Here is a 19,909-nt window from a genome sequence, read left to right on the forward strand (position 1 = left end):
GGATGAGTTGAAAATGAAAGGTTACAAACACAATAGACAGAAAGCAGAGACAATGAGAGTCATTGGGAGTCTGCATGTGGCTCTTCATTTGCTAACTGTAAGAAATAGTGTAGTCACATGATGTGTAAGTGTATGAATTTCTGCTCATGTTTGTCTCCTGTTCTTCCTGCACGTGTAGATGGACAGAAGGACATAGAGGAGGAGCTGACAACAGGCCTAGAGCTGGTGGACTCCTGCATCCGATCGCTCCAGGAATCGGGCATCTTGGACTCACAGGACACTTCTACAGGAGACAGTAAGATCAATGTTGTGATGATGAGAGTAGAACGAGAAACGATTCTTCCTCCTTTTTCTTTCCTGAGACGGCAAAAGAAGCATATCTTGGAAGAGGAAAGGTACAATCTAATCAAAACCAGCGAGGATGGTTATTCCCAGAGAGCCGTAGTCTCCAGGTTTTGGTTGATTAACCTGTTGAATGTGTTTGAGTTCACAAAGAAAGTGCGCTTCACAAAAACAGCCTCCTCCACTAGTGAGGAAGCATGGCAGTGCAGCAGTATGTTTAGTCCTCCTTTGAATTAACAGCAACCTTTTTAATGAAGCCTGTTCAAGGTTCAAGGTTCAAGGTTCATTATTTGTCACATGCATAGTTATACAAGTATAACACACAGTGAAATGTAGCCTGACACGCTCCTCGACATGTGCAAAAATTGGGGGGGGGGGGGGGGGGGGGGTGTAGAGGAAGAACATTATATATATATATATATATATATATATATATATATATAGTATATACACTGGGTGAATGTGCAGTAGTAGCAGCAAGCAGGTGAATTCTGTACATTAATATGAATAGACATCTGACTATTTTACAGGATAGACAATATAAACATATTTAAAATTAAAGGAATTGAAATGTACATTGTGCCTTGGTTTAGAGTGTCTGGAAGAGTCCTGTCTCAGTCAATTATAGATGATGTGAGAGGGCGGGTGTGTGTGTTTAGGGCCCGGATGGCTTGGGGATAGAAGCTCCTCTTGAGTCTCTCTGTCCTTGCCCGGAAGATGCGGAACCTTCTACCAAATTGCAGAAGTTGGAACAGTTTGTTGCCAGGATGGGACGGGTCCTTCAGTATCTGCGCTGCTCTAGTCCGGCATCTCCTGGTGTAGGTGTCCTGAAGCGGGGGAAGAGCAATCCTGCAGCAGCGTTCTGCTGTACGGATCACTCTCTGGAGAGCTTTTTGGTCCTTCACACAGCTGTTCCCAAACCACGATGTCATGTTCTGTGTGAGGATGCTCTCCACAGCGCCTGTATAGAAAATCCTGAGGATCTTTGGAGAGACCCTGAACTTCCTCAGTTGTCGTAGGTGATACAGGCGCTGCCTAGCCTTTTTGGTCTGGACCTGAATGTGGGCAGCCCATGTCAGGTCTGAGGAGATGTGGACACCAAGATACTTGAAGGACTGCACCCTCTCCACTGGAGCTCCATTGATGATAATGGGCTTGTAGCTTGTTACATGATGATCTGTACTCAGGCTGATTAGTGTCTCCTCACCTAAATGCAAAACATGTTTTCTTTCATTACCGTGACTGCTGCGGTCAAAATACGGCTTCTTTCAAACATAAAAGTTTAAATCCACAGAATCTGTTGCAATAGTATGTTAGTGTGCCAAAGATGAATGCAGCTTTCATTGAATTTTTTGTTGATGACAAGTTGCCTTTCTGTTCTTGTATGACCCATATACCTTTTAGCCTTTGAACATTAAGAAGTTGAATAACATTGGCAATTAAAGTGAAAACAGATTCATTTTAAGACTGGATTTAAGTTGCTACTTCTATTTATTCTCTTCTTAGCTCTGATTTGGTCCATAGAAGGACTTATTTGTCTCTTTATCTGCTAAGTTCCTTGAAAACTTAGAAACAATTGCTAGAAGAAGAGGTTGTGCTGCTTTTTAATGTGAAGTTTAAAGTAGTTTGTCAGAGCACTCAGTGAAACCGCTCTCAACCTTCTATACTTGGTCCCAGGGATGCTACTGGGTGTTACTCTATATTCTACCCCATGCGAGAGCGGTAGCTGTCAGGAGACATGCAGTGTTGCCAGTAGTTTGATATGCTAATCCATCCTTGCTGAGGTGTCAGCTGTCCTGCTGTTCACAGTACAGAGAGGTGAGGCACACACACCAACATGCAGCTAAACAGCACAGACACATTAAGCTACATATATCCACACACTGAGCGCTGAATGAAAACACGGAAAAGTTGTAGAGGTGTGCATGCACAGTATTGTGCATTAACATTCACAGACGGATGCGACACAACACAAACAGGAATGTTAATTTTTCAAATGTAAAATATCAGTTATGCAATGTGTCACTCACTGGCTAATCAAAAGAGAGAAAGAGTGAATGGCAGGTCAGCCACAGACAGGATAAAGGCAGTGCGGACAACAAGAGGGTGAGTAGAGGAACAACAGAAGCAATGATGTAGTCATACATACAGCATTAATGAACTCATATTGGTGTGTTAGTGTTAGGAAAATGGGACAAATGTTGTCTTTTTCTGTTCTAACGACATATCTGAACAATTAGTTTACAGTTTACTGAATAATCTAAGCATGGGATGAGTGTGAATGTTTACAACATGAAACATTTGGGTTTTTCAACTATTTAAAATGGCTTCTATAAGTATTCATATGCTTCCGCCTCTCACTGTAAAATCCAGCTGTCTTGATCAGTAAAGAAAAACAACTCACACAATTGTAGACTGATGATGTTTTGCTATAAATGGAATAACACATTCTTACTAGGATTACTTTCAAAGGAAATAATATGTCACGACTTAGCTAGTTACATTAGCAACACACACACACACACACATATATCATTACTAGCGCATCTAGTGTGTAGTATATGAATCCTGTTAAGAAACTTGCATAGATGCTAATGGATGTTATCGGCTAACTGAATTGAAAAGAATTGAGTATATCTGGGAAATCATTCTTAATGTCAGTCTTAGAATGTATATACTGACATTGTCCATGTCTTTAATATGCAAGCTGCATAGCTAGCCTTGATACCTCTATCATAATTCTTTTATTGTATTTTTTTATTCAGGCGGAGACTTTAAGCCAACTCATTCAATGTTAGCTCAACTTGCTAGCTAGCTCTGATGATAAAAGCTGCGATTGATTTAGAGTTGCTGTCTAGAAATGGTAACTCTCTGAAATCAATCACCAATTACGTGGGAAATTACTCTAATCGTGGCAAATAATTGTTTGCTTGTGTTAAGAAAACACTGTTTATTAGCATGATTTAAAATGCACCAAATTTACTAGTGTGTTGCGCTATGATAGAGCGCAATGAAAAGATTGAATTTAAGAGGTGGGAACTCAGAGATTTTTGTGACTGACCCTTTTGCATATGTATTTCTGGGAGCTTGTTTTTTAAGGTACAAAAGATAGCGAGGAGAATATTTAAATCAAGCGCGCAAACTGACTTACCAAGGTTTGTGACGTGTGATTTACTGCTAGCTGCTCCAACATTTAACGCTGAAAAAAAGCCTGTTGTGTTTTTGCTCTTGATATTGAAACGAACTGACTCTGCCCTTTTTTAGAAAACCAGAACAGCTTTTTTAACTCACTCGTAAAACTAAACTAACCACACAGGGCTGTTTGCCGGTTGCACTTACATTTTTATTTTGTCTCGTTTAGTTAAAAGTACACACTACTTAGCACACAGCCAAGCACATGCATGCATAGGAAATATAATACCTGTATGACAAATGAAGAGATGTTTACATACGCCCACACACACCTGTAACCCATGCCCACTGGAGCAGCAGAATCCATGCCTTTTACTCGAGCTGCTGAGCAGATTAATGTGACACAGCAGCAGAGTACACCGAGTGTCTTCACGCTGCTTCATGCTGGTGTTTGCGGCTGTGTTGCGAGCAGCTATTTGGGACCGTGCATGCAGTTTCATTTGTGTTGCAGACTCGACGTGCCTCTAATGGGCATCTAAATATAGACCACCTCATGAAATATTAAAACATGTCAATCGAGAAGTCTGGTCACGAAGAAAAGCTCTTTGGGTCTGCGTGCATGACAGAAAAGAGAAAAGAGGTCAGAATGTGCACAACTCCGTAGATGCAGGTATATGCAAATGTGCTCAGTGTTCATGCATGAGATCACGGGGGCAGGTGGGATCCAAGTGTGCGTGTGTCTGTTCACTCAGCTCTGAATAGATATTAAAATGTACAAGCAGAGACCTTCTTACAGGACCCCATTACTTTCCTGCTACTACACTAATACACCCCTATCTTTTCCTACACACACTCACTTACATCAGACGGAATGAGTGGAGCCTTTAGTGTCATGCCATATGAGTAATAATGTATTTATGAGGCCCTTTGTTTCCTTAAAGGCTCCACTAGCCATATGAAACACACCTAAAGTGGCAAAGAAAAACTGTGGAAAATGTCCCCTGGCTTTGTACACACACATTTGACTCTTGTGTGCATGAGAGTGTGTGAATTGATCTCAAACAGGCCTGGAGTACAAATTCCTTCATTTCACTGTGTGTGTGTGTGTGTGTGTGCGCGCGCGCGCGTGTGCGTGTGTGTTTTAAGCCTGTGTATGCATATACGTGTGTACTCTCGGAAGATGAGCATATTGGACACTGAGGCCTCGACCCAGTAAACTCAGCCAGCACCCTTAGCTTGATATCACATTTTAAATTATGCAGAATCACCAGCTACTCCGCCTGCAGCCATTCTCTGTACTTTAATGTGACTTTTCACTTTGGTCGTGCTTTATTTTGCAACCCTTTTATCCAGAGTGCCTCCTTTTGCCGTTAGCTGCTGGCCTTATCTGCCTCGTGCAGTGTTTATGGACCGCCGGCACTAAGATTTCTCTCTTCTTTAATAATCACAAACAAGCAACGTTTCTTGGTTTTGTCCCGTGCGCCGTTCTTGGTTTGATTCTTAGACTGCTGGCAAAAAAAGTGACACAAGCGGAGATTAAAGGAACAGCCACTGCTGACAGAGGACAGCTCAAGAACTCCTTTGAGAGTACTGAGTGCTAAAAATTTAATAAACATGGGTGCAGTCAGTTATTTTGCCAGGATAAAGGGAACGTAATCTAGTATATCTGCTGATACATGCATGCAACGCTGCAGCTACAACGGGACACCATTTTTTTAAAATACCTTATTGGCTAAAAAAAGTTTAATTTCTGTAATTAAAGCCGTTTATTAGGAACATTATTGCTATCATCACCAAAGTGAATTAATCAAGGTTGAATCAAAAATGAAACAGCACTTTAATAAGAGAGATGGGAGGGTTTTGGCTGTTGTACAAGCAGCTCCCGCCCTCCTCTTCCCAAATTATTCCCTTAACATTCTCATTTGATGCTTTCTAGATGCTTTTGTGATTATGGTTCATGCCTCCGTGCCGCGTGAGTCTGTGTTATGTGTCACAGTCTACGCATGTTTGCATGTTTACACTGGAAATGAAATGGTCCATGTGCAAATCACAAGACTGCAAACGCTTTAGAAGCCCTAATGAGGCTGCATGTAAAATTAGCAGTGAAGCATTTAATGTCATTATGCTTTGGCTGTAAGATAGCGTAAACCTGCTGTTAACCTATTTAACTCTGCTCTAACGCAGTCGTCAGCTAGTTAACCCTGCCTCTCTTCCTGACTCGCTATGCCATTCCCTATTAAACATGGAGACATAAAAATAGCATCCATGTAGATGCATTTTAAATGTTGTTCCAGACACCTAAACATGTCTTGGCCAATAAGGATTATGACTTTTTGCGTCACTTGCTCCATTTTTGTATTATTTGAAATGCTGGTCTAAAACTTTTATGTTCACAAATTGGCTGCTGTCATAAAAAATAAAGTGTTATGATGTGGAACGACGTGTTAAGACTGGTAATGTGTAAAACTGATTTAATTATCACTGCGATGCTACTTTGTGTTTGTAGAGCCTTAATAAAAAATACAACAAAGTAAAAGGTCTTAAATTTGTTTTTTATTATTTCTAATCATGATGGATAAACTCTTGAGAGATTGAATCAACCCTTTAAATGTAAATCTAGAACCTGTTATGTATGCTTTCGTGTCAGTTCAAAGGCTGTTAAGACTAGACTATTATCTTATGAGGTTAAAGGTCATTTAGCGCATTTACTATTTATAAAAGTGTCCAAATACCTGTATAAGCTCGCCTTGTAACAGCTGAGGGGAAGAAGCACTAGTCAATCACAAGATTATATTTTGTAGTTCAGTATTTGGGGTTGTTCTGTAGTGTCTGGGTCCAGAGTGTTGGCAGTGGATCCTTTGCACATTGTCATGAGATGATGTTTTAGTGTTGTTGATGATGGCTGGATCTAGTCAAACCACTATTATTTTTTTTCTCCCTGAAGACTGAAAGCAACTTCCATTCTCTTACCAGTTAGTTCACACAGCCAGCGGAGGGTTAGCTAAGCCTGACGTTTAAGCAATTTTTTATTATCTTACCTTCAGTTAGCTTGGAGCTGCTGGTTTTCTGACCCTGTAAAAGTCAGCATTCAGTAAACTGGCATCACAAAGCAGCATTTATGAAGTAGTTGGGCTTTGAAAATTCACTCCCCATGGTGCTTAGTGAAGGTAATTCATTTCAATATCCAAAATGTTGCAGAATTAAAGTGTCTTGGTATCTTTAAAAAATCAACCAGGACCTGTGGAAAAGTGCTGGTCTTAAAGAGGGGAAAAAAAACCCTAAAACCAGCACTCTGTTGTTAATTACACAGGCGCTGATAGACTAATAGAGGTGAGCGATGTCTTGCAAACTTGAATCGTTCTGCTTGTGCTGAAAAGTTTAGCTAAACTTTTCAAGCCAATGCCAGCAATAAAATCACAGTCATCCTTCTATTCGATCAAATCACATTATGAAACTATTCAGAGAGAATGAGGGAGGTGCTTGTGCAGTACCTTCCTGACTTTGTTGTTGGCAGTTAGGCAGATAGCTTGGCTCGTGCTAATTTCTAATGAAGGTGTTGTGTCCTTGCCATAAATGACTATTACTACGGCACTGCTGTGCCTTCTTTTGCCTACTCCCTAATTTCCATAAAGGGGCTGCAGCAGATGGGATCTTATATTTGATTATTTTTTAACGCCAGGCTCCATTCCTGATGCAATGCTCCCATTTTTCCAGACATGCGACTGACATGAGGAGTATTCTAGCTCGTGAGTCCCTGTAGGCTGGGTTCGTGTTTCCTCTAATTATCAAAATGGGGACCTTTCTTGTTTTCTCTGGGGCAACCATATTTTGTCCTTCAAGTTTTCCCACTTCTTTGTACATCCCCCTTACACCCATTCCGGCAGTTTCGTCAGTCCCTTTCCAGGAATGCGCTTACATTTGTGAGTCCTTGATGGTATGATTATTATTCTTATGTTGAGATGATGATTGCCTTTTGAAAGGCAAACCTGTTGACCACCACCACACTGGTTATCTCTGCAAAAGGTAGCATCAGTAAAAATACCCTGCTGAAAATCTGCCACACCCACCGTCGAATGTTGAAACAGTCCTTACACGTGAATGCTCCCTTAATGCCGCCTTAACCCACTCCACCCACTAGCTTCATATTCAACTAGTAGTTAAGAGAGCTACCAGTCTTTTTTAAAAAAAATAAAAAAAGAACTTTTCACTAACTACACTTCATTTTTTATTTATGAAGCCACAAGTTTTACTTTTTCACAGCAAATGAAAATGGATTATTTCAGTGCATCCTTGAGTGAGTTTGTGAAAGTTTCATTGTTGGCCTCATTCTAACACTTTTGTGTCGCTCTCCCTGCTGAATTATACAGGCAGATGGAATGGAGAGAGAGAGGGAGAGACACTCAGGTAGTCGAGAGCAATAAAGGAACTGATAGAGGCAGGAAAAGAGTGTGTTTTAAATGGAGGTCAGGAATAGAGTGAGATTTAAGGGTCATGGAGCATGACTGGAAGAGAGTGGAGAGAGGCCAGAATAACATAGTGGGTAAAAAGCAAGTGGATGCCTTAAAACAGGACGATAAGTAAATCTGTTTCATCCCATTTCAGCCTTCAGTGTGCTTCTTCCTTTCTCTATTCTTCATTTCAAGGTCTGTTACAGACCAACACAGTCCTGCTTGTTGTATTCACGTTTAGTCTTTCTCCCATAAAAAAGAAATACATTGTATAACACGTGGGATGTAAAGTAGGTTACAGAATGCCTTCAACGCCACAGACAGACGAAGTCTTTACACAATAACTGACTGTTGTAGAAAGTAAGAGTCATTTGAAAACAGTTACATAAAAGCAGCTTGACAGAAATAAAGTCTGTTTGTAAGGTGGCTTTTGACACTGGTCAACAAATTTCTTGTAAATCATTTTAGCTTTCTTCAGACTGCTAACCCAGATTCTTCTTTTTTAAAGATCATTTTAATGAATTTAATGAACAGGATTTTTCTCCTTAAAAAATTTGCACATTGTGCAGGCTCAGTAACCACGTCCTTGGCCAGTGCTCATCACCCTTATTAATTCGACTCTTTTTCATTTTTCCCATCAGGACAAGGACTCCTGTCCCAAAGCGCTTTACAGCTTAACAATCAAGATGCCTATGCAGCAGCTGGTTACCATAGTAATCAAGGGCTGACACTTGGAGAATCAGTCCCAGGCCGCAGTGGGCAAATCGGAGGAGCAGTCCACAGCTACAACCAGGTGCTTGTTCCTCTGATTTACCTTCTCCAAATGCCCTTTCTCCGGCCCTCTGTCTTCTTCGTGTCTCCTGTCCCGTGTCCTCCTAACCTGTGCGCTCTTCTTCACCCTCCTTTCTTGTCCTCTTACATCTTCATTCACATCTGTCTCCCCCTTCCTTTCTCCCTCTCTGTGTGACCCCTTCTTCCCCTCATCTGTCTTATGTTTCTTCCCTCCACCCATCTTCAGGTGACATCCAGCCGTGCAGCTGCCCAGTTAGCAGGCACAGACTCTCCTTCACAGTCCCAGAGAGACTCATTTGCCCAGCAGGCCTTTGGCAGCGCTTTCCACATGTCCACAGAGGGCGGACCTGCACCTGCTGGACCATCCATGTATTACTCGTGTGCCACTTTGCCTGCACAGGTACATATCCCTAAAGGTATTACTATGATGCTTCAGTTGTTGTGTGACTGATGCGTTCTCCACTGCTCCTGTACACACTGCAACCAAAGTGTATTGAAGGGTTTCATGTAGCGATTGGATAATTTCTAATGCACTAATACTGAAGTCAAATTCAAGCTGCTTCCATTGATCTCAAAAGATACAAGCTGTAGTATTTTCACACGTTTTCAACACAGAGTCAGCAAGCATTGTTCGGGTAATCGTTGTGGCAAAGGCCACCAAATCTCTGCCAAATTACGTGTCTATTTCACACATCCCGCTGACAAACCCACAAAAGAGAGACAGAAAAAGCTTTTGTTAACAAATGTTAAAATCTCAGAACCACTGAACAAATTCAACATTCGACCTTATGTTGCTCAACATGTTTGTGGAGAAAAACCTGTGAAGCAGAATGTGTCTTACATATTCACTGGATGGTGTCAGTGTCTGTTGCAAAGGTATCCAAACTGAGCCCGCTCTTTCTTTTATATACATTATCGTTATTCTTGCAGGAACTGTTACTACAAAGTCCCGTTTAGTTGACTTTATTTCTGTAATTTTGGTAAATATAAAGTCATTACGTTAAACGTGACACGTGAGAACGTAACATTGCATTCGCAGTTACATGATCACTGCATGTGTGACGATGTTCATGCAAAGCTTTGTTCAGATTCCCATTACGGAAGAGAATGTGTGCATAAAGACATTAATACATACATATGCTATCATCACTATAGTTAGAGGTTATCAATATCGTTTCATTGCTTTGGAAACAGTCAAATAACAATTTAATTAACTTTAGGATTTATTACCCATGATTCTGATTTTTTTATTCATGTAACAGTGATTATTAGAAAGTGTGCAGCCTTCTGGTTGTTGGCTGCCACAGGGAAAAACCAAAAAACATCAAACTTGCACTAACATGTGCTGTAACAGGTGGCGATTTACACTACTGTTCACTCATTAGTTCATTTTTCATAATTCTTTATTGTAACTCCGTTGAACATTTAAACTGATTTACCTTCACTTTTCCGGTGTATCACAACTTGACCACGCTCGTCCAAATTAACAGTGTTTTAAATTGTCCCTTTAGCTCTGTGCCTGAAAGGCATTGGAAATATTTGTTCAACCAATTCAATTCTGAGGGAACTTCATTTGGCGGCCCGTTGCTCACGGCTGCATTTCAAGTTCATTTGGTTGTAAAAGTTTACAGTCGTGACTTCATGTTTGGTCTGATAACCCAGAGCTCTTCATCAGGATGTTATCACGGATTAGAGTTTCTGCTCTCTGGTTTTCCAGCTCCGGGGGGGGAGTTGTTCATCTCTATGGAAGTAATGATAGGAATAAGAAGAGAGGATGAATATTTAATGTGAGTGACATTCCCAATTAATGAATTACAAATCTTGCATTGCAGCGCGTAAGCTCCCCTCTGCAGGTGGTGGGATCTCCTACCAAGCTGCAGCGGCTGGGATCAGCCTCTGCTGACATGCCCAGCTACGCCACGCTACAGAGAGTGTCCTCACCCAAGCAATCACCCAGCCGACTCGCCAAATCCTACAGGTTGGTCTGACTCTATACACAAATTATACATCGATTTGAAGAATATATCTTTACTAACCGAAGGCTTCTGACCAAATCCTCGAAGTACTCACATGTGGCACCGCTGCTAATACGGCTGCATTGGCTCCCCATTGAATTCAGAGTCCATTTTAAGATTCTGGTTCTGACATTCAGAGCTCTTCATGGACAAGCACCAGCCTGCATCACTGAACTTCTATAGCCCTATGTCCCTAGCAGGTCCCTGAGGTCACGTGATCAGGGCCTACCTGTTATACAGCATACAAGGCTGAGAACTAAGGAAGACGGAGCTTTTGCAACTGTGGCCCCCAGACTGTGGAACTCTCTCCCACTGAGCTAAAGATCTGTGGACTCAGTAGTCTATTTTAAAAACAACTAAAAACACATCACTTTTTGTCTGTTTTTGTTTTATACCTTGTTATCTCTGTGTGAAGCACTTTGTGACCTTTTGTCCAGAAAGGTGCTATGTATATAAAATTTTAAATGGTAAATGGCCTGGATTTGTATGACGCTTTACTTAGTCCCTAAGGACCCCAAAGCGCATCCACCTATTCACACACTGGTGATGGCAAGCCACATTGTAGCCACAGGTCCCCTGGGGCGCACTGACAGAGGCGAGGCTGCCAGACACTGGCGCCACCGGGCCCTCTGACCACCAGAGGGGCTCGAACTGGCAACCTTCTGATTACAAGACAAACTGCCAACTCTTGAGCAACGATCGCCCCGTGGCTTACTTTACTTACTAACTTACCAGTTTATGCTGTGGGGGCGTCTTGGGGACCTACCTGAGAAGTAAAATCCCAAAGTGGAGGGGCACAGAGAAACTCAATAGGCTTGGCCTATCCCATGGTCACAAAATAGGCCCTGTACACTTTAAGTGTTATACAGTATTTGTTACTTATTTTGTTACAGTAAGTCGTCCAGGTTTTGTAGCTACCTCCACCATGTTTGACTGTTGGTATGATGCTGTTTTTACGAAATGCTGCGTTAGTTTTACAGCCGATGTAACAGGACTCAAAAACCTTTTGTCTTGTTAGTCAACAGAATATTTTCCCAAAAGTCTTGAAACTCATCACAAAGTTTTTTGGCAAATGCGGAATGAGCCTTTGTGTTCTTGCTCCTTGGAACTCTCCCATGGATGCCATTTCTGTTGAATCATGAACCTTAACTGAGGCCTGTGGTTCTATAGATGTTGTTCCGGGCCTGGGGTGACCTCCTGGATGAGTCATCAATATGCTCTTGGAGTAATTTTGGTAGACCTGGGAAGGTTCACCAATGTTTCAAGTGTTCTTCATTTGTAGGTAATGGCTCTCACTGTGGTTTGCTGAAGAATTTTGTAACTCTTTACAAGGTGACAGATGTCAATTAACTTTGTTTTTCAGCTGCTTCTTTAAGATTGTGGGATGATGTGTTGCTTTTTGAGATCTTTTAGCCTACTTCACTTTCTTTTTTAGTCATTTCTTGATTTAACAGGTCCAGCAGTTATCAGACCTGAGTGTGGCCAGTGAAGCTGAACTCAGATTTCCAGAAAATGTTTTAATTTAACAAGGAGGGACAGTCAGTTTTCCAAACAGGGTCATTTAGAACTGGATAGTTTTTTTACCCCTGAATAGGTTAAATCAATTAAAAAAACAGTTTTTTGTATTTACTCGAGTTATTTCTGTCTAATGTTAAAAATTGTGTTATGACCTGAAACAAGTAAATGTGATAAATATGCAAAAAATCTAAGAAATCATGGGGCAGATACTTTTTCACTGCACCGTGCATCATCAGAGGTAATGTACCGGCACCAAGATGAACATTAACAGATTCCCATATCCTGCCACAGCAACTGACAAAAGCTACAACAGAGGTACAAATGGGTACAAACATGCTCACTGCTGTTAATTTACCAAATTGTAAATGATCTTACTGTAGATGATCACAGCAGGTTATGGCATTTCCTCTGTACAGCTTGGACTGAGAATGGTGACACACAGATGACAGAATACTCTGTGTACTGTTGGTAGGCTTTATTAATTCCTTGTCACGAAAGGTGTTTGACCGAGCCAAGGGCTCTCTCTGCTGTACAGTTCTGCCTTTATGCAAGGGACATTTAGAATATGTGAATTTGCATGTCTGTGCTCTGACTTGCACTGGAAAATCGAGTTCTAGGTGGCCTGCTGCAATGGGGAAAGGGCTGAATTAGCAGCCATGTACACACTGGAGTAAGATCATAAACAGTTCAGCTCAATTCAAGTTTGTTGGGGGTTTTTTTTATATGGTGCCAAATCACAACAACATTTGCGTTTTATACTCAGTGTTGGGAAGGTTACTTTTTAAATGTATCCCACTACAGATTATAGATTACATGCCTCAAAATGTATTTGTAATGTATTCCGTTACGTTACTCAATGAGAGTAATTGAGTAATACTGTTACTCAATGAGAGTAACGTATTCTGAATACTTTGGATTACTTAATATATTATCATGCTTTTTACAACTACATGAATGTACTATTGCTGTGTGATTTATTACCATTACTGAAGAATACTCGCCATACCAACTAGAGTTTTAAATCTTAAAATGAGTAACAGTAGGGTGGACATTAGGTACGGCTGCACTTTTTGCTGCGATCTTCCATAGAAAATTATTCCACGCGTATATAAAACACTAACACTCTGCCTTGATATTAAATAATTTTTTTGAATAATAATTTTTTAAAATATTTCTTCACGTCAAGTACGGGTGACATGGGCCGTGAGATTGAGACACAGGCATTAGAGCCTCTTAATGCGTGTTTTGTTTGGGTTTCCACCGGCGTGGAATTACCAAAAATAAAGAGGGCATAGCCTAACATATGAAACAAGAAAAGACTGCCGTGTAATCCATTTATTTCAACACAGTAACTGTATTCTGAATATCACCTTTTTAAACGGTAACTGTAATGGAATACAGTTACTCATATTTTGTATTTTAAATACGTAAAGGCGGTACATGTATTCCATTACTACATGTATTCCATTACTACCAACACTGTTAATACTGTAAGGTAAAGATGCTATAGAGAAAACCCCAACAGACAATCCCCTATGAGCAAACACTTTGAGCAGTGGAAGGAAAAACTCCATTTGAACAGCCAAAAGAAGAGAGCACCAGAGACAGGACAGAACATACACTATTGGAGAAAGAAGACAAAATGTAATGACATGCAGCAGTAGTATATAAACACCCGGGGAACGAAAAAAGGTGAGCAAGAGAATGCTCAGTGTGTCACAGGGAATCACGTAGCAGCATAATTAACGGATGCTTCGGGGTCACCTGATCCGGGCCTGACTATAACCTTATCAAAATGGGAAGTTTTGAGTCTAACCTTAAAAGTAGAGAGCATGTCTGTGGCTGTTGGTGAGGAAAAATTGTTGCAGATAACCAGTTTTCACTGACTGCTATTAAAAAAAACAGTGAGGAGATGGAAAATTATTTAAATCACTGCAGTGCATTGTGGGAAGGTGCCAGAAAATGATGCACCACAGCTAAGGCTTCCAGAGGCGTGCAAGAGCTCTTAATCGTTAGTTATCCGTATGACATTGACTAAACAACGACTTCACATTTCAGGTTTAAAGAACACACGAGACCTCTCCTCTGTTTCACATCTGAGTCGTTTTTAAGTCGTGTTAGTTTGGCAACAAGAAAAAGTTTAATATCAGACATTTTTATTTTTATCCAGGAATGTCACGATTTGCATAGAATGTTTTCTATAATGGAAACAAATAAAGGTGCTACATCATCCTGTCTTTAACGTTCGACGGATCGATTGAAGGGTTCAGCACTCCACGCGTGATCAGGAAATCTGTACTGAAAAGTAAAGATTTAAAAGTAAAACTCCCCTAATGAAGTAGCAGACTGTTGGTGGGCCAGTCTTTACAAGCTCATGCTGTGGAGCCAAATGTTGTTCAAACCCACAGAATTTTATTTTAAATTCAAGTAGAGATGCTTTCCAAAAAATATGATACATTTGGGGGAAATGTATACAGCAAATCCCTTATTAGAATGGTATATTATATGCCAATAACCATGGATTAGCAATATGATATGTGTGATGTAAATGTAGGTTAAAATAACAGTAGAAAATACTGATGATTAAAAAAGCTAAAATCAAATTTCACCTCCATTTGAAGGTAAATAAAATGTGATTAAAGGGAACAGAGTATTCATTTACTCATTGATTTTCCAATAATTGATACAAGTATCCACTAATATAATTAAGTGAATACTATTTAATACACAAGGGACTCATAGTGCTTGTTTAATATTCAGAAAAGATTAGTCTTGGCAGCTACTGAACAAATAAACATGACTTTAAGGATTAAAGCAGAGGTGTGAAATAAAGCGCAGTTTGATGTGGGTAAAACCATGAAGAAAAACCTCCCTTTAAATGCATTTACCTTTAAACCCAATTGCCTACTTTTTCCTTTAAAGAACTTGAGAAGAAAAAAAAGATCATCGACAGCCTGACTTTCAACTGCTGTGTAGTTTAGGCTAACACTGACGTCACCACACCAGGAATAGCAGTAAAAAAGGTTAATAACGTGTCCTTATCTAGTTTCAGACTAGATCAGGACACATTTTTGAAAAACTGTCCAGTGAGCTGTATTTGACCCTTTTCAGTCCATTTCCAAAGACATGCTCGTTAGTTTAACTGGTGATTCTAAATTGGTGTGAGTGTGAGTGGGTGCCTGTCTGTCTGTGTCAGCCCTCAGATGGCGACCGGCCTAGTGTGCACCACACCTCTCACCTAAGATGGTAGAGAAACAATTAAGGAAATACATGGATGATGGATCTCTGTAGCTGTAGTTACAGACACTTTGATTGCCAGATTTTATTCTTCTTTTTCTGTTTTTGTTGACTACTGTTTGGTGAAGTTTCACTATTTAGGTGAGGTCTGAAAAAGGCCTGAATGCTTCTGTTTGGCGCAACACTAGATGGGTACACAAAACTCTGTGTGAGATTAGAACTCGGATATGCATGTCTGCTGCACCGTTATCGATGCATCTGTGTTTTACACTGTGCTATTCATCTTTGTCTCTTAATCTAGGTTGATGTTTGCTCTCTTTCACTTCTATTATGTTTACGAATGTAATTTCATTCTAGACAAAACACAATATGTTCACGCAAAAAGTCCAACAGTTTCCGTGTCTCCTCCTCTCTCAGCACCTCATCCCCCATCAACATGGTAGCATCAGGTGCTGGCGGCTCGTCCTCACCCCTCCCCATGGTAGCCTCTCCAGGGGGAAATCACTCCTCGTCACCCATACACCAGCTTAGCTCTGCGGTGGGGAGCTATGCCACCCTGTCGCCCACCAAGCGCATGCTGCATCACATCGGAGCAGATACCTACAAGATTTCCCACGAGCTGTACGCTAACGCAACCCTGCAAAGGCCTGGTAGCCTGGCAGGTAGAGGTCAAGACACCTTTATGATTACTTTTCTATGTGTGTTTCTGTCAAATGCCATTGAGTCTTGTCAAGTCATTCATTTTCTACTTTTTTCCTGAACATGTAGAAACATTTTCTACATTTGTGGCCTTTTCCCCCTGTAGCTTTGTAAACAAATGTTAACAAATGACTAAAGTTTGTCAAGATTTTATTTCAAATGTATTAGATGTTCTTTGTAATAAATAAGATAAGACCCTCAAATTCAAAATAAAGTTTGCTTTATTTGTTTTTTTAAACATTTCCCCAGCATACAGTATCCCTAATTTATTGTGTATTCTTTTGCTTTCAGGGTAAATGGCTATTTTTTTATTTATGACTAGAGCAGAAGCAGTCCAGTACATGAAAGCATATCTATTAATGCATTTCATCATTTATTTTCATTTGTAGTCGAATTTGTCATTCAGTGTTATCCCACGAGAATATTTTTATAAATCTACACATGCATCCATCTGTCACTATGTCTAACTTCCACCGCCTTGCGTTCTCCAGGGTCCAGAGGTTCCTACAGTAGCCAGCACAGTCACCTGGGCTCCGAACTGCGACCCCTGCAGTCCCCTGAACACCACATCGACCCCATCTATGAAGACAGAGTCTACACCAAACCTAACATTAGAGGACAAGGTGAGATCTGGAGAAGGGAAATACGACGGTTCAGTGTTTGGAGTGTGCCTGTAGAAGATGGGGGAGATGCTTCAGAGTTTTCATGTGACGCATCTACCCCAATTTTGATGAGCAAGCCACTAGACGGGGATAAGAGATGACTGGCAGGAGTGCAAACACTGACTGGACGAAACCCTTATGTGGACAATCAGTTCAAAAGAAAACCAACATAGTGGTTCACTTACTGTGTTATAAAATAGGTCCAACTAAAGAGGGCCTCACCTCTCAAAAGGTGACACTACCAGAATACATTGCATTGGTTAGATAGATAGTGAATGGGAAGTGTGTGTTACAAACATGTACAGTAGCAGTCAGGTAAAGAATATGGAAGAGATGAATTGTGGGAAATGTAGGATCTAGCATTTAGTGCAAGATTGACCCAGAATAGAAGAATAACACTCTGCTTGTGATGCTTTGATTTCAGCTGTGCGTCTCTTCCAAGTGTTCTAACTTGGAGTAATTGTAGTGCTGAATAACTGCAGCACCCACTGTGAGCTGAGACTTCGTTTCTTTTAGCCTGTAGTAACAACCGGCAATTAGTAAATGACTTATTTGAACCTGCAGTAACACTTGGGCTTGATTATACCGTGGCTGCGAAGACGGCCACCAAAACGTCTTCAAACAAGTCCATGACCATAAATAACTGCAGTGTGTAAATCACCCAGGGAATCATCTAGATTTAAAAATCAGTGAGTAACTATGAGAGAAAATATCTTTTATAAAGGAACAGGTCTGTAAAATCCTCACAAAGAGAGCAGGAAAAAGGCACAGCATGGTGCCTCTCAGAAGGCAGGTGTTTTGTAATGGTGTGCTGTTATATTAAAGGCTGATGTACATAAGAGATTTCCTGGTTCCATCTGATCGTGCAGCGCTTTTTTCCCAGATCAGGTAGGCAAATCCAATTGGGGTCTCAATGGCAATTTGTCTCTCAGTCACAGTCTGTTAACTAATTAGTTTCAAGGCTGAAAATTAATCTCAATTAATCCCATGGGCGTTAGCTTGGGTGCTTTGAAATCAAAGCAAATCAACCATGTCCTAAAATGTTGTTGATACTGTGCTGCCAGTTCGGTCGTCTCAACTGTGAACGTTTCCATAAAGAGATGTGCACAGCAAAAAGAGGAAAAATTACTGTCAGTTTCCTTCCAAAATATAGTTTCACTCTGCTAATTAAAAGATCCGAGGTCACTTCTGTCACGCTGGCTCCCCGTACACACGCATAAACTGCTTTGATGCATCGAAATAGCTCGGTCATCATCTCCAGCTGCGCGTGTATGAATGAGAGTCCCGACAGCAGCCAAACGCCACACTGTTTTTCAGATACCTGTTTTTTTTCTTCTGTTGAAGCCTGACTATGTTTCAAGGTCAATTCAAAGAGCATCAATATGATGAGCAGACTTGGAAATTTCACATCACAGGTGAATTTCCTCAGGGCTTGACAAGGTCCCTGTAGTTATCAAGTTGCGCACACACGCACACAAAGAAATGACCCAGCACACCTCCCTCAGGGCAGGCTCAAGACTGTCATGCCCAAATGGTTCCCAAACTGCTGTTTAACGAGAAGATAATTCATGTGTGTGTGTAAAACATGGCAAATGGCCTTCGCTGGTCTGCGTTAAAGTGTTTTGATGTTTTTGCACAAAGTGTGCAACAGCCCTGAGGCTACAGACCCTCGCTATGGAGAATTTATTAGAGCTAGTCTGACAAACTGCAAATGTATTCAATAGTATGAACAGCCAAACTGTCTTTCTTGCCACTCTGCCTTCCATACAATAAATATGAAGCTACAGCAAGCATCAAATTAGCTTCAAATTAGCTCAAAGCTGTTCTTGACGCATTGGAAAACAGCTAGCTTGGATCTCCCCAAAGCTAACAAACTCCTATACCAGCACTTCTAAAGCTAAAAATTGTAAAACTAACGTATTTTTTAAACAAAAGACAAAGAAAGCTAAGAATCTAATATGTGTGCATTTATATTGTTTTCTTGCTGCTGTGCAACTAATCATTTTCAACAAGCAGATTACCCTTATGAATACAGGCTTTCTTAAACATTAGGAGCTAATTTCAGTACCGTGTCCATAGTAAATTTTGAGTGGCTAAATCTTAACAAAGAAGTGTAAAATATTGAGTTTCCAACAGGATGCAACCACCCTTTTCCTTCTAAGCCACACAGACTTTGTAGATCTCTAAAAGGGGGCCGTTTATCACCTGGTGGCCAATATTGCTGTGGTTGGTGGGTGAGTGCACTGCAGGACATGGTGACAGAATAGTGATCTAATGACTGGTGCAATCTGGCTATGCTTTAAAGTGAAGGAGGGAGGTCTGGTGCATGCATGTTTCACGTGTGTTTCTGATTTTCTTATCTGCTTCATTATTTCTGTTTGTTTTCTTTATTTTTTTAATGACTTTTGCTTTTTTTATTCTTTTCTTTCCACTTATTTTTCTGTGTCACTTTCTTCCATTGGTGCTGGTCTTGTGTGCGTATGTGTGTTTGTACATCCTTGTGTTGGTGCTCATGTTTGGTTGCGATCCCCTGCTCCTTGCCCTCCTCGTCTACATCAAATCCCAGTGGTGAACCAGTTGTACCAAGAGGTCCTCAATTATCTGCTCTGTCCCTACGCTCCTCTTTCCACTTTAGCCCCACCCTCCCCCGGTGTCGACCCAATCCCCTTACAGCGAACGGGAAGCCAGAGCGCCACCGCCACCTTCCAGAGAGGCAGCTTTGCCACGGGAGGCGGGGCGGCCGACTACGCCAATCCGTACCGCACTCTGCAGTTCTGTCCGTCGACCGAGTCGCCTTACAGCAAGTCAGGCCCCGCCCTCCCCCCTGAGGCGGCGCTGGGCCGATCCCCATCAGTGGACAGCATCCAGAAGGACCCAAGGTGAGAAAAGACGGCCATTTTCACTTCGAATCAGCTCTGGCTTATTAATGAGACCCTTCGTTCTGCTCCCTTTCCACTTTTCACTAAACTTACTGAGGGCCAGATTCACCAAGTGAAACATGAATTATTAAAGGAAATATCAATAGTATCATTAACCTGAGCAACATTGAGCTTTTTTTAATGAA

The 19,909-nt window shown here is 41.1% G+C and overlaps 1 protein-coding gene across 14 annotated transcripts in view; it reads left to right on the forward strand.

Annotated features, from left to right (window-relative positions):
- ctnnd2b (catenin (cadherin-associated protein), delta 2b) overlaps positions 1 to 19,909 on the forward strand; it is a 232,199-nt gene that overhangs the window by 129,911 nt on the left and 82,379 nt on the right. For 10 of the 14 annotated variants that reach the window (XM_085388028.1, XM_085388039.1, XM_085388029.1 and 7 more), the window contains 7 exons: positions 179 to 295; positions 8,564 to 8,715; positions 8,941 to 9,114; positions 10,547 to 10,692; positions 15,902 to 16,152; positions 16,675 to 16,806; positions 19,481 to 19,724. In XM_085388028.1, coding sequence (XP_085244154.1) covers positions 179 to 295; positions 8,564 to 8,715; positions 8,941 to 9,114; positions 10,547 to 10,692; positions 15,902 to 16,152; positions 16,675 to 16,806; positions 19,481 to 19,724 — 1,216 coding nt within the window. The remainder of the gene's footprint in view (positions 1 to 178; positions 296 to 8,563; positions 8,716 to 8,940; positions 9,115 to 10,546; positions 10,693 to 15,901; positions 16,153 to 16,674; positions 16,807 to 19,480; positions 19,725 to 19,909) is intronic. The other 4 variants (XM_085388030.1, XM_085388031.1, XM_085388038.1 and 1 more) reach the window with 1 other exon arrangement.

The sequence above is a fragment of the Rhamphochromis longiceps genome, linkage group LG18 (assembly GCF_057381845.1).
Source record: "Rhamphochromis longiceps isolate RC_006_pf linkage group LG18, R_longiceps_female_GT1.1, whole genome shotgun sequence".
NCBI classification, from domain to species: Eukaryota; Metazoa; Chordata; class Actinopteri; order Cichliformes; family Cichlidae; genus Rhamphochromis; species Rhamphochromis longiceps.